General features: G+C 43.7%; 1 protein-coding gene across 4 annotated transcripts in view; it reads right to left on the reverse strand.

Annotated features, from left to right (window-relative positions):
- The window catches only part of LOC117248507 (echinoderm microtubule-associated protein-like 6), a 124,734-nt gene that overhangs the window by 20,332 nt on the left and 86,674 nt on the right, over positions 1–17,728 (reverse strand). Inside the window, exons 22-36 of one of the 4 annotated variants that reach the window (XM_033613652.2) lie at positions 16,400–16,511; positions 15,729–15,856; positions 13,964–14,105; positions 11,974–12,126; positions 11,751–11,882; positions 11,384–11,472; positions 10,944–11,120; positions 10,363–10,597; positions 9,559–9,685; positions 5,941–5,955; positions 2,352–2,430; positions 2,099–2,228; positions 1,752–1,850; positions 639–659; positions 110–283 (exon numbers count right to left, since the gene is read on the reverse strand). In XM_033613652.2, the coding sequence (XP_033469543.1) occupies positions 110–283; positions 639–659; positions 1,752–1,850; positions 2,099–2,228; positions 2,352–2,430; positions 5,941–5,955; positions 9,559–9,685; positions 10,363–10,597; positions 10,944–11,120; positions 11,384–11,472; positions 11,751–11,882; positions 11,974–12,126; positions 13,964–14,105; positions 15,729–15,856; positions 16,400–16,511 (1,813 nt within the window). The remainder of the gene's footprint in view (positions 1–109; positions 284–638; positions 660–1,751; positions 1,851–2,098; positions 2,229–2,351; positions 2,431–5,940; positions 5,956–9,558; positions 9,686–10,362; positions 10,598–10,943; positions 11,121–11,383; positions 11,473–11,750; positions 11,883–11,973; positions 12,127–13,963; positions 14,106–15,728; positions 15,857–16,399; positions 16,512–17,728) is intronic. The other 3 variants (XM_033613656.2, XM_078161008.1, XM_033613657.2) reach the window with 3 other exon arrangements.

Here is a 17,728-nt window from a genome sequence, read left to right on the forward strand (position 1 = left end):
TGACCCACAAACAGCCTGTTGAAGAATGAAGTTAACTGGATAAAATGTCCTCATAAAGGCACCACATTAGGGTGTATTTTATTGATTATTGATCAGATGTCAGTCTGACCTTCCTGCCAGCGCCACACACTGATGGTGTGTTCAGGTTCCACTCCGACAGACAGCAGCAGCTTCCCCGTGGCGCTGAAGTTAACGTAGCCGACGCCCTTAGTGTGAGGACAGCGAAGGATGGACAGAGTCTGTTTACTCATGGCGTCCCACACGTGGATGGAGGGAGTGGTGCCTACGTAGAGATCACGAGACACGAGGAGAGCACGATGTAAAGCTGTAAAGTTTAAATACGTCGCAGGGACGACAGAAAGTGACAGAAACAGAGCAGTGAGGGGATCAATGCAGCTGACAGACACCCTGAGAACCAGACCAACATCAGGGCTGCACTGATGGTGGATTCATTGGACACATTTTCTAATTCACACTAATAAGACAGCTGGATATTAAAACATGACCAGATTGTTCTGCTTCACCCTTTTGACACAGAGACAACACTCTTACATCACAATGGAGTAGCTATGCCGCTGGTCTCTGGGTCTCTGGGTGTCTGTCGTGGTGGGAGAGGCGGGGGGCGGTTTGGTTTTTACCTGGCAGTTCACTGACGTCACCTGAGGTGTTGTGAGAGCGATGGTGACAAATGAGGCCAGCCAAAACACACGCACAAAAACAAAACAAAACAAAAAACAGATAAAAACCTGGAGTGAGTTGTTTTAAAACAGGCCAACGTCAGCCATGACAGTAAAGAGAGATATTAACGGGTGACTGCTGCTGCGTAAATCAGGTCAATGTAGATCATATGGGTCAGCCACAATATTCACAATGCTTAAACAAAACATGAAGATTTGCAAAAATATGTTTTGTCTTAAATTAAACTCCACAACAGTTTAAATGAGTACAGCTAAAATGATTATTAATCAAGTCGTCGACTGACATTTAAAGAAAAGAGAAACTATTTAGATATTTAAAGAATGTAGAAATATTTCATGGTATCAGCGTCACAAATGTAAATATTTGCTACTTTTCCTTTTAAATAATGTTAATAATTGTGAAATATGAGTAATAATGTTGAGGTTTGGACAAAACAAACACTGTGAAGGTGTCACTTTGAGCTCTGAGTCATCGTGACTAATATTTTTCACTGTTTTCACCATTTAAACAAAACACGATAATCACTAGCTAATAATTTAAAATGAGCTCCATCATCTCCCAACTAACATCCTACACACATTACACATTAATGCATGAGTCATAATGATCTAATGACATCATGGATAATAGTATAACAGTCACAGGGGACATTTTCATACATTTAATACTTTAGTTACATTTTCCTGTTTATACTTACATACTTTTACTGAAGTATTTTTACTGTGTGGTATTATAACTTTTCCTCAGCTAAAGGATCTGAATACTTCCTCCATCACTGCTGATTTTTTTAAGCACATTAAGTTCCTCCCAGCTGATACTTTCCCTACAGTCCCTTTTTGCTTTTTTCAAATGGACAAAAGACAAATCTTCTCTGTGTTAGTGTTTTCAGTCTTTCTGTTCTCGTAGTGTGAAAAAGTAAAGCAAGCAGGTTAAACATGAAGCAGGAGAGAAAAGCAGGACTCATTTAGTTCAGACGAGTTAGTAGAGAAACACACTAACATGCAGAAACACACACACACGCACGCGCGCACACACACATGTACTCAGTGTACCGATCTGTCCAGTGGCGATGACATTTTTGTATTTCGGGTGCTGGTTGACGGTCAGAGAGAGGATGTCGTCAGTGTGTTCCAGGTAGAAGCTCTGGGTTCCTGCAGCACAAGGAGACACTTAAACACATCACTCTGATCTGAAAGGTTGGGGGTTCGACTCCGAAATGTGGACATGTCTTCCCTAATCTGACACAGTTGTAGTGACGTGTTCACTGATCAGGACAGAAACTACAGCTGATGATAGAGGCTGGAAATTAAGAGAAAAAAGAGGAAATACAAAGAACAAAGTAATTCAACAGGTCACACAAGGTCAAAAGGGTGTATTATGACCGCATTGCCGTGGTTACCAGTGGTGAGACTGTGGACGATGGCGGTGGCTGCAGTGTGGTAAACGATGTCGGTGCCGTCGTTGAGGTAGTGCAGATTGTTGCGACAATCGTAGCCCCGAAAACCAAACACGTGATCCAAAACCAGGTCCTATGAGAGACAGAGGGGAGAGGACAGATAAACAGACAGACAGACAGACGGATGGACAGACAGACAGACAGACAGACAGACAGCTATAGAGACAGACAGGCAGCTTCAGAGAGAAAGACATACCTCCACCACCCTCTTCTTCTTGGAGACGTTGTTCTTCTGGAGTTTCTCTGGCTGCGGTGCTGCTCGACTCACTGGAGGCCTGGAGGATCAATCAGTCTATTAATCAATCAATCAGTCAGAGACACATGAAGGAACAGTGAGACAGCTTGGTCAGTCCACAGACAGACAGACATACAGACGGACATGAGACAGTAGAGACAGACAGGTCAGCAATGGAGAGATGATTTCTCATATGTCATGGATTACAACTTGACCCCTGACCTCTGTCACAAACCTACCGGTACTACGAATACTGAGTACAATTACTTCATTGTCAGTAGCAGTAGTTGCTGTGCAGTACTAGTAGTATTAGTACTATTAGTAGTAGTAGTAGTAGTAACAGAAGCAAAACTAGTAGTACTTACACAAGTTAGTACCATGCAACTTGGCCTCTGACATTGGCCACAAACCTATGTTTCAAGTAGTAGTGACAGTACAGTAGTAGCAGAAGAAGCAAAACTGGCAGTGGTTACACAAGTTAGTACATTTAATACATTATGAGTATTAGTAGTAAAAGTAGAAGCAAAACTAGCGGCAGTAATACAACACTACACATTACTAATAGTAGCACTGGCGTGCTGAATAGATTTGGTAGTAGCAGTGCAGCAATAGCCTACTAGTAATATTGATAATATTATAAACTGTCATTTCTCCAGCAGTTTTTGAGGGGCTATTTTATGAGTACACACTTACTGATCATCATTTGAAAAGCTCGACATCTCTCTATTTATGCTCTCAAAAACTTTGACACCACAAATAACTAATCTGAGACAACTAGGATTTGTTCCCAGGTTTAAACTCTGACCTATTGATCTCACTGTTAAGAACCAGAACACTAAATTCATTTAATCCTGAATTCTTTCTTAATCTGCAACCTGTCAGTCTGGAGGTTTAAATTTTCATCTTCGTCACAGAAACCTCCGCTGAACGCAGCTGCACTCACAGATAACTGAGCCTCCTACCTGCCTGTCAAACACCATCAACCCAGAAACCTTCCTGAGTGGAGTCCTGCAGGGTTCACATGAAGTCCAGCAGCCAGTGGCTGCTTGCTTCGCCGCCATTCAGTGGCTAACGAGCGGAGCTAACTGCTAACAGCCACAGCTGCAACGAACAAACTCCACAAATCCATTCAGCAGCTCCACCGTCCACAGTCAGACACACACAGCTGATTATTCAATGCTGAATTACAGCTCACAACTTGCACCAATGGCTGACGCTGCTCTGCTGTGAGTGTTTTGCTGTCTAGCGAAATATAATATTGTTGTAACTGTTGTAACTACAACTTTAACAATTGCTAATTTTATTATTATTATTATCATTAGTAGTAGTAGTAGTATGCCTCTATGTGTCAGCCCGTGTTAGTCTGATGACCTGTCCAAGGTGTACCCTGCCGCTTGCCCAGTGTTAGTTGGGATAGGCTCCACCCCCCTGCGACCACTAACAGGATAAGTGGTTATGGAAAATGAATGAATGAATGAATGAATGAGCAGTAGTAGTAGTACCATTATCAGTACTAACAAATAAATATAAAGACTCTCTAATGCTAAAATCTAGATTCATTCCCCTTAGATATGAAGTTAAGAACAGTGTGAGGTAATGCCAACAGGAGCGTCTCACACTCACATACACACACACACACACACACACACACACACACACACACACTCAGACACGCACAATGAAGAGGCGTCGCATAAACACAAGTGTGAGGTGGACACACAGGTGGACAGGTGTTACCTGGATCCCCTGGACAGCAGAGGGACAGAACCAAGGTACAGAGCTTTAGAAAACACACACACACACACACACACACACATGCGCGCACACACACACACACACACACAGCAACACACTCACTCATACACACACAAAGGCCTCATGCCTCATTGAAACTGGCTCGCTGTGTGCTATAGCTACATGCTAACACAATGCTAACATGCTGCTGGTGCTCTTTGGGCTGTCAGGCTAACATGCTAGCGTCGCTAATTGTGTTAACAGGCTAACATGCACAGTCACTCTGAGAGGTGGATTAGTGCAGGGGTCTAACAACTGTGGACCCCTGTTCACACAACCACATCATGCGCCAAGATTTATAACCACAGCTCCCATAATGCTTTGGGGGATGTAAACAGGAAGTATGATGTATGCTAGCTGGATCACTTTGATACTGAAGAAAACGTGATCATTTTCAGGCAAGTTCTGCAGTTATAAGTTGTCAGTTAGATCAACATCATTTTCCTAAAGTTTCTTTTACTTTTTCTGGTCTTTTTATCTGTGTCTTAGTTCTTAACACTTTGTTGATTCTGAACACGTAACCTCAGTATTCAGGATATAGAAAACAGGGCTGCTCCCTAATGGTCGACAAAATGTTAGTTGACCAGAAAGGTTGTTAGTTGGCAAGATTTCATTGGTTACTTAGTCATAAAAAAAACTCTGTCAGGAGCTGCGCTTTGTCAAAATAAATCAAAACCTATATGACTGGACCATGTGGGAATTTAATTTGAAAGGACAGACACAGGAAGTGTCCACGCTCAGCAGTCAGTCAGGAGTTCGGTTAATTTCCAGGGCTGGTACCTGCGGTTATTCCACAGGCTAGTTAATAACATGTCGGGCAGGAAATCCAAAGTGTGGGATCATTTTGAGAAGGTGAAGGACGAACCCAAGGTGATATGTCAACTCATCTTCATTGGTCGACTACAAACATGACGTATCATCTGAAACATGGAAGTAGCTACATGCCCATTAGCCCACAGCGTCATTCACAGGCGGCTCGCTCAGTGTGTGACGTGCACTTGTAGATAAAATATAGGCCTATATTAATGAAGGTTCATTAGTACGGTTTTGTATTTCTCTGTAATGTAGCACAGTGTTAACAATGTTACTGATACTATTCTTTCTCACACCTTCAAGTCAAACCATTGTGTTGCCCCGCCCAAAATATATCATTTAATAATTACATTCATCATAAACATGCGGGCGACTAGTCGACTAATGGCTCTAAGTGATGACTATTGGTCGACTAGGAAAATTCTTAGTCGAGGGCCGCCCTAATAGAAAACACTACTATCCATCTAGCTGTCAGTAAACCTGTGGTCATGTTGTGTTGACTAGTCTTCGTCAGGCTGCATCTGTAACATCTCCCTAAAAATTACATTTATATAAAAACACATGTAAAAATTAAACATGTTTCTCTTGCTATTTTATGTTTTTTACTACGTTTAAAACGAATGTGTCCTCTCTCTGTGTCTTTATTTATTTACTGAAGTTGAACGTACGCCAACAGAACCTGCTGATTTTGGCGCCGCTCACAAACCAAACCTTTGTTCATTTCATCCTTAAATGAAATAAAAGTCAGAGAAAGCATAAAGTGACATGTTTAAAATCAAGATCATCAAATCTGGATAAATAAAGTTGTTATTTTCTGTGATTAACTCACTGGATTTACATGTTTTGTACTGATATATATGCAGATAACATAAAATTTAACTAGACTTATAATATATATGTTGTCTGAAAATCATCTTCACAGTAAGTATCAGGTCATACTTACTTGACAATGCCCTGCCTCCAGGGGAATGCAAGTTAAAACACAACACAGATATTAAGAGTCTCTACAAGCAAGGCTAGAGAGCAACACTCAGGAAGTAAGGGAACCCAAAAGGGACAAAAAATGTCTTAGAGTTAGAAACACACCAGGGTACTGAGACACCCAGACCTCTTCCACTACAGGAACTTGACGACCTGAGAACTGGAGCATCTCATAACCTAAACTGGCAAATTGTAGGTGTTGGAATTTTACTTTTGGGACAGACAACAATAGAAAAAGTGGGGCTAATGAAGATTTTCTTTGACATTCATGCATTTACGTGTGATTAATTTTAAACAACAGTGTCGTTAAATGAACAGAGGTGGACGTGCAGCTTGTAGCACTTATCTAAACACACATCCTGCGTTATTGTGGTGTTTCTCATGATGCAAACAAACTTGGATTTAGTGTCATCCTCTGTGCAGTGCTGAAACTTGTGACGTGGAAACACCTGACATTACTGGTCGTTAAGTTCCTGTAGTGGAAGTGCCGACTTTTGTCTCTGCAGTGCTGCAAACTTAAAAAAATAATCATAATCTCTTTCCTCATTTATAGAACAGCATCTCATGGTTTTCTTACATGTGACCCTGGGCTTTAAAGTTACTAAAGTATCATGGAAGTTGGATTTTGAGTCATATTTTCGTAACATTAGACGCCAGTTTTTCGATGCTTGACAGCTGTACTCTGCAGAATAATCTTGTACCTTTAAGGTGCCCTTTGTTGTTGAGTGTTTTAAAGACTGAAACTCACTGAAATCATAACGATCTACTGTGTGTTGTGCAAACACAGAAAAACTGAGGCAAAAAGTTTGTTTAACGAGACAAAACGTTCACCGATCATGCAGAAGCCGTGCATGCAAGAGATGCAAAATCCTTCAGATTTACCACACAGGTACAAACACTTATAAATAAATACAAGTATACAGGGCCACACATTAACACACTAACACACGTACACACACACACACACACACACACACACACACTGTAACCACTGATGATACATCAATGATAAGATGAAATAGTTTCAGCTCAGTTCGTACACACTCTCAGTGTTATAGAGTCACAAAAGTTAAAAGGACATCACACTGAATGTCAACAACAGCAGCGTACAGACTGTTGAAAGTTTAAAGCTGCAACAAGATTATACGTCTAGAAACTGAAACAGACAAGTTTGAAAAATGCCAGTGTTTCCAGAGTGTGTATTTGTTCTAAAATCTGTCACGCAGTAAGTTAAGTAACCGGGAATGCATCTCAACACTTCCAGCAGACTTTTCACAATAAAAGTATTACATCCATCCATTTTCACCTGCTTATCTGAATCTGGGTCGTGGGGGCAGCAGGCCAAGCAAAGCACCCCCGACGCACTCTCCCCTGCAACATCTTCCAGCTCCTCTTGAGGGACCCCAAGGCGTTCACAGGCCAGACGAGATAATCCCTCCAGCTTGTTCTGGGTCTGCCCTGAGGCCTTCTACCAGTTGGACATGTCTGAAACACCTCTAACGGGAGGCGCCCAGGAGGCATCCTGATCAGATGCCCGAACCACCTCAACTGACCCCTTTCAACACGAAGGAGCAGCGGCTCTACTCCGAGCTCTCTCTGGATGTCTGAGCTCCTTACCCTATCTCTAAGGCTGAGCCCAGACACCCCACGGAGGAAACTCATTTCAGCTGCTTCTATCTGCGATCTCATTCTTTCGGTCACCACCCAGAGCTCATGACCATAGGTGAGGGTTGGGACGTAGATGGACCAGTAAATCGAAAGCTTTGCCTTCCAGCTCAGCTCCCTCTTCACCATAAAGGTCCAGAGCAGTAGCCGCACTAAACCGCCGATCCATCTCAAGCTCCATTCTCCCCTCACTCGTGAACAAGACCCAGAGATACTTGAACTCCCTCTCTTGGGGCAGTAGCTCTCCCCAACCAGCCATACTTAGGAGCCGTAGCTATCCATCGTTCGTTTGTTCATCATCAGGATTAGCCTGGTTCCAGACCACAGACCCCGCCCACTCAACTGAGTAGGCTTGCATCTCTGGTCTGGCATACTGCAATGAATTTGCGATTTATCTCGTCCAAAAGATGGAAGGACGTATGAACGCCGGGGGTGGGGGCGGGTCTAGCGATTAGCCAATCAGCACCACGCTGATGTCAAGCTGTACGCCGGTGGGTAACTGGTGAGGATAGCAACAATGGCGACCGCTACAGATCCTACAGACCACATTAATGATGCTATCGAGGTATTTCACCACTACTCGCGTTAATGGAGGACCAAATTAAGGAAGCTGCTAAACTGGAATTAACTGCGATGCAGCTGGGCGTGCACGATGACGGAGACGTTTTCGGCACCCCCGAGGCATGGATACTAATGACGTCAGATTCTGGGTGAGTCATTGATCTCTACTGATTGGTTAGGGAAAAATCAAATTCCCTCCACCTTGTAAATCGCCTTCAATGGAGGTAATGTCAGACTGAAGGTTCTGGGAGCTTCAGTCTGACACTCAGGCAGAGTCCTGCACTGGGTCGGGTACCCGCAAAAACAGCTGATTTGCGGGTGGTTTTTAAAAAAACATTTTTCGGTTGGGAACGTTCGGATCTGGGTGGAAAAAATAACATGCGGGTCAGATTGCGGGTGTTAGATAAACACATCAGTCATTAGTTCGGTAAACTACAGATAGCTATCTTGGTCATTATTTACTCTCTGAGGATCGCCTCCGCTATTTCGCAATGGTCATTGGTTCAGCTGTTTACACGCGTTTCACCATTTGTGATTGGACGACAGAATCAACATGGCTGCCACCGTCTAACATGCGCCGCTTCCAAAACAGTAAATAATTATTTAGGTATTTGAGAAAACTATCACTTTATAATGTTTCTGAAGTGTTTCCCTGATGGATTACTTCTCTCCTCGATGGATTCTAAAAACACGTGACGGCTCGTAACTGCTGAATGTCGCTCTGGACAGAAAGTAAGTCTATTATTACACATGTAGCTAAAGTTCCTTTACGTAGATTGAAAGTTTAAAAGCATTAAACATAACAAACGAGTGCTTTTACACTTGTATGGGAGAAGAACACAGAGGGTTGATGATGGAGCTGAAGTCAGGTTTTTCTCGTGAGAGCTGCTTCATTCAGGTCGTTGTTTACTTACTGGCACCTTAACTGTGGCGATATGCTGTTCAATATTCAGCCAATATGACCCAAAATGATTACTTTAAATCCGGGTTACGGGTCGGGCTGCGGGTTGTGTTTCAACGGGTCGGACCGGGTTGTGGTACTAATTGGCCTTGATGCGCGAGTTTGCGGTTCGGGTGCGGGTTTGTACGTCGCCGGGTCGGGTCGGGGCGGATCTTGAAAACTGGACCCGTGCAGGACTCTGCACTCAGGCTACATCAGGATGGTTTACATGTGAAAAATCTACAAGAAAAGTCGAGTGTCAACTTAACATTGGTCACTGTCACTGCCACAAGGGGGCGTAAACACACAAAGCTGTGTGATGCAGCTTTAAACTCTGGACTTAACAAATCTGATACAGGCTGTTAAAAACAACCAACCGTGTGTGTGTGTGTGTGTGTGTGTGTGTGTGCATACCTCTCCTCTGCAGAAACCTCCTTCAGTTGTTGGTGAGGTTTGGTTCCTCTCATCTCTCTGATACTGACAGCGTACATCTTGGTGACGTAATCCACCGTCTTCTCCCGGGCAACGTCACTGTCGTAGCCTTCACACGTGCACAAACATTCATGAATCAGAAATTTGTTGTATAAAGCTTTGAGCTCCCGTCATGTTAAATTTACCGTTAAAAAAATTAACCTGTTCTCTAATGTCACTGTGTCGCTGCATCGCTGTGGTTCAGGTTTGGTTGGGTTTAAGCATGGAAAATAACTACTTGTTGAAATTTAGGAAAACTTAAAATGACTGCCTCTGTAATAATTATTATTATATTAAGAACAATAATAATAAACAATATTGTAGACAGCACTTTTCAAAATAAAGTTACAAAGTCCTCTTTCAATAACATTAACAAGATAGCATGCTGGAAATAAAATTATGTGCTTGCATTAATAAAAAACATTTTTAAAACTAGGGTTATTAACTCATGATTTAGGGGAGTGTACAATACTGGTAATGTCAGTTAGAAAAATGGGAAACAAACACGTGTTGTTGATCCATCCACCCAGATCTCCTCAGTCTGTGGACTTTGTCACTCTATAGCAACGTCACCTGACTTCCTGTTTTGCTCTCGTCAAAATTATTACGCCCACGAGAGGTTTATGTCCCTTGAGCGTAAAGAGATGTCATTTTAGGGCATTTTCTACATCTCTGGATTCTCGTTATTGTTTTCCTGTGTCTTCAAATTCTGTTCAATCAGTTGGGGTCTTTAGTCACAGAACTTACCTCCATCCTCCTCAATGTCATCGTCTGACTCCTCGCTGTCGACAACCGGTCTGTTGTCGCGGCACAGAGGCCCCTCCCCCTCTCCACTGACCCCTCCTCCACGCTCCCTCGCCCAGATCATCAGGGCGGTGTCGGCCCCGCCTACCGTCAGCAGGGTGGAGTCATCCTGAGCCCAGCGGACATTGGTCACCTGGGCGCTGTGGCCCACGTAACGCTTAAAACGAGCGTACTGACCCTGGAGGGGGAACAGAAACACACCCGATGACCTGATGAAGGAGTATGGAAGAGGAGAGTTTAGCTTTCTTTTTTTTGGTAATAAAAGATTTTTTTTGTTCCAAGATTAGCTGAAGACAGGAAACAAGGAAAGAAAGAGGCAAGGAAAGACATAAGGAATTCAACAATGCAGTAAAGAAGAGAGGGGAAGTAAAGAAAGTCTTGCTCAGGGTCAGTAAATTCTCTAATACTGTTAACGTCTTGATGTTTTTGTATCGCTGAGCTGAAACAGTCAGTGTTTCTCTCGTGCAAACGTTCACATGTATAGTGTGACTCTACACAGTAACCAGTGACTCCGTCTCTCGTACTCGAACAGGGTAGCTGAACAGTTTGAGGAAGCCGAAGTCGTCTCCGGTAGCGAGCAGCGTTCGGTCTCTGGTGAGCGATGCGGCATTGATGTCGGTGATGTCGCTGTGTGTCGGCCAGATCCCGTCACAGCTCGAACCCAGAACACACGTCCAGGTGGACCAGTCCACCCGCTCCAGCTACACACAGTGACATAACACACATGATCAGTCACCAGTGAGGTAAAATAATGCTCCACAGAGAAACAGAGAAAAAGGACAATAACACTTCAGTTGAATGACCCGTAACAAGTGTTGCAAATAGCAGGATTATTTTGTTGACTTAATTACATTAAAAAGATAGTGAAGAACATTACGCTCAGTTGCCATTCACATTGTAAGAAGTTTATCCACCCTTGTTTTTCCCCTGGTGTTTATCTGTCACATCAAACACACACACTGACCTCAGAGTTCCTGATGGTTTGTCTTCTTCCTCTCGGAGCTTCGAAGAAAAGTTGCTCTTTGGCTCCTGTGTTCACCTGCAGCAGTTTACCTGCAACACACACAAACACACACACATAATGCAATCTCCCTACAAATGCTGAATTGTTTATTTAAAAGTTCATCAATAGACTATTATATTATAATCACCTCGTTTGCCATCATGTTAAAATTCAGAGTCCATGAATATGTAAATATATTCTTTATTTTAAAAGTTTAAGTGCCTGATGCTGCACAGACATCACTCTGCACAATGAGGGGGAACATGTGTGGGTGGAGGTGGACTATATAAATGGGCAGCAGGTAAAGATGTAGAGCACTGTGTGTTACCTCGAACGTCCCAGTCGATGTGTGTGATGTAACTGGACGCTCCTTTACAGATCCCCACTCTCTTACTGGTCAGCACGTTGTAGATGTCCACGAAGCTGTCATGGGACGCCACCGCCAGGAATTTACCTGAGTCTGACGCCGTGTGTAAGAAAGAAAATCAGATGAGTGGATCTATATCTTTAAACAGTCAGATTTATATTTGTGTTTATGTGTGTGTGTGTACCTGGTGTGAAGCGGACGTCAGAGATGGCATCGCGGCGATGGTGGAAGCTCAGCAGATCCTCCAGTGTGTCTGCGTTCACCACCAGCACGCCGCCATCGCTCAGACCGACCGCCAATGCCTTCCCATCAGGGGAGAAGGCACAGCAGCGACCGCCTGGAAAACACACAGACACAGAGTCAGGTGGTTACCTTGTTTGTTAATAATCGAGTTAATCACTGCGGTGATTTGATTACTCTGTGACTTGGAAATAGTCTGATGCCAATGTCAGTGCAGCCAGGGAGCTTTGCTGCATGTCATTCTGTCTCGCCCCTCATTTCCCGTCAGCTCTTTATTATTCACTATAAAACAGAGCCATAGAATGCTCAAACTGACTGAGAGAGGGTGCTACTTGTACATCACCTAAAAATCAAAACACTTCTACCTCCTAACTTCAAGATGTTCCCTCAGGACAGGGGCAGGGCTTCATCCTGGTACCTAACAGCAGTCAGGGTACTGTTGGCTATGACATGGAGGTCTGTGTGACCCTCCAAGGATATGCCTCCCCAGACCATCACTGACCCACCACCAAACTGGTCATGCTGGATGATGTTACTGCCATTTCTGGTGTTTTCTGGCAAATGTCAATCCAGCTGCACGGTGCACTAGAGGACATCTGGCCCTCATGCCACCCTCACGGAGTCTGTTTCTGACAGTGTGGTCAGAAACATGCACACCAGTAGCCTGCTGGAGGTCATTTTGTAGGGCTCTGGCAGTGCTCCTCCTGTTCCTCCTCACACAGAGGAGCAGATACTGGTCCTGCTGCTGGGTTGATGCCCTTCTACGGCCCTGTCCAGCTCTCCTCGTGTAAGGGCCAGTCTCCTGGTATCTCCTCCATGCTCTTGAGACTGTACTGGGAGACACAGCAAACTGGACTACCTGTGCAGCCTGACTGGGCTGCAGGTAGCGCCTCATGCTACCAGTAGTGACAAGGACACTAGCGGAACACAAACTAGAGAAGAATCAGTCAGGAGAGAGCAACTGTCTGTGGACACCACATGTAAAACCATTCTCTTTTTGGGGGTTGTCTTGCTTTTGTCTCTCCATTGCACCTGTTGTCACTTTCATTTGCACCAAAGCAGATGAATTCACAATCACTTGTTCTTCCTACATGGACAAATTGATATCCCTGAAGTTTGACTGACTTGGTTTTGGACTGTGACCATACAGTGTTCCCTTACTGTTTTTGAGCAGTGTATTAATGAATGCTCAGTAAGACGTATTAGTAATGTGGCGTAATTGGGTGTGTTGCCTTCATCGTAAGGCTCCAACATATTTTGAGGCTCTAGACAGATTTTTTTATTTTTTGTCCAACAATGGCTGATTTGATGGTAAAGGTTTCGGACCCCTGCCCAAGAAGGAGCTGGAAAATATTGCCAGGGAGAGGGACGTTTTGATTGCTTTGCTTAGCCTGCTGCCCCTGTGACCCAGCCCCAGATAAGAGGCAGAAAATGGATGGATGGAAACAGTCCAACAATCATAGAAACCCTCTTGTTCTCTGTCTTTCCCAGGGTCAGATAAAAAAGATGGATATGAGTTTCAGCCCCATTGCAGACATAGATCCAGGACGTCTTTAGCCTAGCTTAGCACAAAGACTGGAAGCAGAGGGAAACTTCTAGCCCAGCCACATCAACCAACCAACAAAAATCCATCATCATACACAATTAATAGCTTGTATTTGGTCACTTCTTGCATTGAAAAGCTTGCTGATGTGAAGATGACTCTTATAACTCAGATGTGAGAGCTGAACGAAGCTCGTTCTGTGAACCGAAGGAGAATAACACCAGTGTTGGATCATCTCTCTGAAGTGAGTTTAAAGTCAAGTTGATTTTCAAAGAAACAAAGTGAAACCAGCGGCTGTGTATAAACTGGAAGATGATGTCAAATATACAGGAGCCTTAGTTGATGGGCAAAACCATGATAAAACTGGCAGTCTGCTTCTTTGTCTCTTTACCTCTCTTCAGCTTGCGGACGGCCACCATGCGGTGATTGGCTGACGTCTCCCACAGTCGCAGGGTTTTATCATCACTGACGGTGGCGCAGACGGGGAGGAGGGGGTGAGGGGCCAGACCCCAGACCTCACCCTCCATGTGACCCTGCACACACACATACACACGCACACACACACACACACACACACACACACACACACACACACACTAGTCAATACTGGACCCACTCACTTTGATTGATTGAAGGACTACTTGCAGGAAGAAAATTGTTTAGGAAAAAGATCAAAAGATCAATAATTAGATTTCTGCCAGAGAGCCCCAGAGGCTCATTTGGGACAGAGTGTTTGCATTTCATTCTATCTATCCATCTATCTATCTATCTATCTATCCATCTAATACATTTTGTTCTAACTGGTTGCTAACTTCATTGGGAAAACTAAACCTTCACTCCTAAAACCAAATCTTTGACAGACACATTCACAAACACACAACACATTTGTGAACACACACACATCACCACACACTTCTGCATGCATCACATCACAACCAGCATCTAAAAGCACTCAGAAAACATCACACACACAAGACTAGACCAAAAAAGTGTGGAGATCTGTGTGTGTGTGTGTGTGTGTGTGTGTGTGTGTGTGTGCGCGTGTGTCTGATCGATCTGCAGCAGACAGCTCTCCTCACCATGGCAACAGGTGCCGTACCAGACTACCAGACATTTAAAAATACCTGAGGTCACCCTCTCTCTTCCTCACACACACACGCACACACACACACACACACACACACACACACACACACACACACACGGACATGAACGAGGACATGAATCTTCCTCAGCAGATGGACGATGGAAATGTAGATGTTCAATTTTCAAAGATCTTAAAAGTTACACATCCATTAAAACTGGGATCATATGATGTGATCAACAGATCCAGAGCAGCCACTGAATAGATCTCCAGGTGAGATTGTTTTAACAGTCTATAATGAAAGTTTGAACCTCCAGTCATTCGTCTCCACAGCCCCTTAATCCCCCCAAAGGTGATTTTTCTGTTCTTTTTTGTTTGCACAAGTTCATTATCTTGTGGAGACAGGTGATTTATTTTGTGGGGAGAACTTATTTATCTTGTGCAAACAAGATAAATGAAATCACCTTAGAGACTTTAGGGCTTCTGTGTTCATCACGTATTGCATTTTGGGAAATGTTGTGAGCAAGCGAACCCAGTGGCTAAACATTCAGATTTAACGGACACGTGACTGTGTCTGACCGAGGAGAGTCCGCTAACTGCTAACAGAGCCAGAAGCATCAGTACTGTTGCCATGGTTACCCGCCACAGTTTAATGTGCCTTGAGGTTTGGTCTGGTCAGAGGTTAAACTGTTGAGTCAGGGGCAGATTATGAGACAATGAGCCCCTGGGCACAGATATGCACAAGACTGCATCTCCTCGCTTACATCAGAGCATGATACAGACTCTGTGGATTTGTAACTCTCTGTTGCCATTATGCATCTTTTTCTGTTTTATTTTGTCTCTTTAAAATCATTTTGTAGTTGTTTTGTGTCTCTTTGTGGCCATTTTGAGTCTTTTCCTCTCTGGTAAGTGTTCCAGTAGTTTGATGCAGATGAAGGCCAGTGGGGACCTCTGAAACTCTGGACCCCTGGGCCTGTGCCCGCTCTGCATGTTCAGTAATCCATCCATGTGTTGACTGTCACAGACACTCAGTGGCCAGACACAAACCAGACCTTTATGACTCCCAACATACCTGCACCAGCAGCGTCATGGGTCCGGTCTTGTCGATCTCCAGAACTTCTCCGTTTTTGGTTCCCACCAGGATGTGACCGTGACCCAGAGTGATGGCCCTGATGGACGGGTTGTCCTCCAGAAGCAGGCCTGCACACACACACACACACACACACACACACACACACACACACACAGACACACAGAATAAAGTCAGTAACTTCCCAAAACAGAGACATTTCTGTGTACAGAGGTGTGTGTCACCATGTGTCCACCAGATGGCAGTGTTGGATTAAAGAGTTTGACTGTTTCTATTGCCTGAGAATCCTAAACAAGGACAGCAACTATAACTGTGTTTACCATAATTTAATGTACAAACCGAACTACATAACAGACACCTCTTACAGCGGCCAGTGTAACGCATTGTTTTACTATTCATTAAGTTATTGACTTCACTGAAATAAAACAATAAGTGCTTACAAACACACACTATAGTGACAGAGATAGACAGTAGCATTTATCAACCAGGTGCAGGCTGCAGCTGTAGCTCTCTCTGCTATTTCCCCACAAACGAATGCTTTCATCAAGCATTTTTGAAAAGTGAGGACTTGTTGTCATGTCTTCGCCTCTTCAAATACATGCTCGAGGGCTCACACTTGGTATCAGGGTTAAATATACTGCAGCTGTGTGTACCTTTAGAGCCCGGGGACAGCGCTGCTCTCTTGATGGCATAAGTCTTCAGACAGCGGTCAAACATGTCGTCCCACAGCTCCACAACGCCGTCCTTCCCGCCCGTCACAAAGCCCTGAAAGTAAATTATTATATTTATTGATTTCACAATTATAAGAAATAATCTAGCTGTGGTGGAAGAAGTTTTCATATACTTTGCTTCAGTGAAAGTACTAATACAACAGTGTGAAAATACTCCTGTCCTGCATTCAGAAAATAACTTAAGTACTCATTGGGAAAACAGCCTTGTGTTCAGCTTTGTGACGATGCATTTTTCAGCTGATCCAACAGGTTGTTTTTAAGAGTTTATTTAGCTTGAGAAGGAGAATTTTCTCAGCACATAAAGAAACACTTTATCATTCAGTTTATCACAAACAGTCAACATCAACACACCTGGAGATGCATAGTTTTCACTGGACAGGAAGGAGATGAAAAATGTAATCTGAAAAGTAACTAAAGCTGTCAGATGAACGCAGTGCAGTGGAAAGTAAAAAACAAGTACATTGAAATTGTTCTTCAGCACAGTACTGTGTAAATGCTCTCAGGTTAACTCAGGTTTGGGAGCAGAGCCTAGTTGCTAATAGTGATGGGCAAAAGTGAACAAACAAATCTTTTTAAACAACTCTTCAGTGTCAGGTCAGCCTGTCGAACACCTGAGTCCTTATGAATCCCCAATTTTTCCACTCACAGTAACCGTAGCGTACTGCTCACGCTGCTTGTATGGTGAGTGAAAGAGAAGCGATTGAATCAAACTTGAGTTCAGACAGCCTGGCGGCTTCACAAATTACACAAGACCAAATAAATTGCTGACTTGAGGAGGGGCATCTGTTGCTTGCCCAGGGATAACAAATCACTGTAGTCAAATCACACTTCTGTAACATCTCTTGGTCTTACTGTGCATCCAAAAACATTATTTTGCAGCAATACCAGCCTCCTGTTGACTGGAATATCTGACGAGAACACTTCAGGCTATATTTCATAAATAAGATGAGAGCGGTTAGTTTACCACTTAATTAGTCTCCTACCACAATGGCACTCCTTTTCCTGCTGCTTAATATGTTGTCATGCAGTAACGTAGTGCAGCAACAAGAACCGCAGAGCTGAAACTTTGGTTCAGATTTAGGTAGGGAGAAACATACATCAACCGGGAAACCGTCTTTGACACAACACTGTGCTCCTCGGATGGTCGTTCTACCGGCTTTGGTGCGTTCGTGACCTGTAGGTTGTAGTGTAGAAACGGCATGGATGCTTCAAAAGAGATGTGTTGTATTTTACTGCTCAGAGTGTTTAAAC

The sequence above is a fragment of the Epinephelus lanceolatus genome, chromosome 17, assembly GCF_041903045.1.
Source record: "Epinephelus lanceolatus isolate andai-2023 chromosome 17, ASM4190304v1, whole genome shotgun sequence".
Classification (NCBI taxonomy): Eukaryota; Metazoa; Chordata; class Actinopteri; order Perciformes; family Serranidae; genus Epinephelus; species Epinephelus lanceolatus.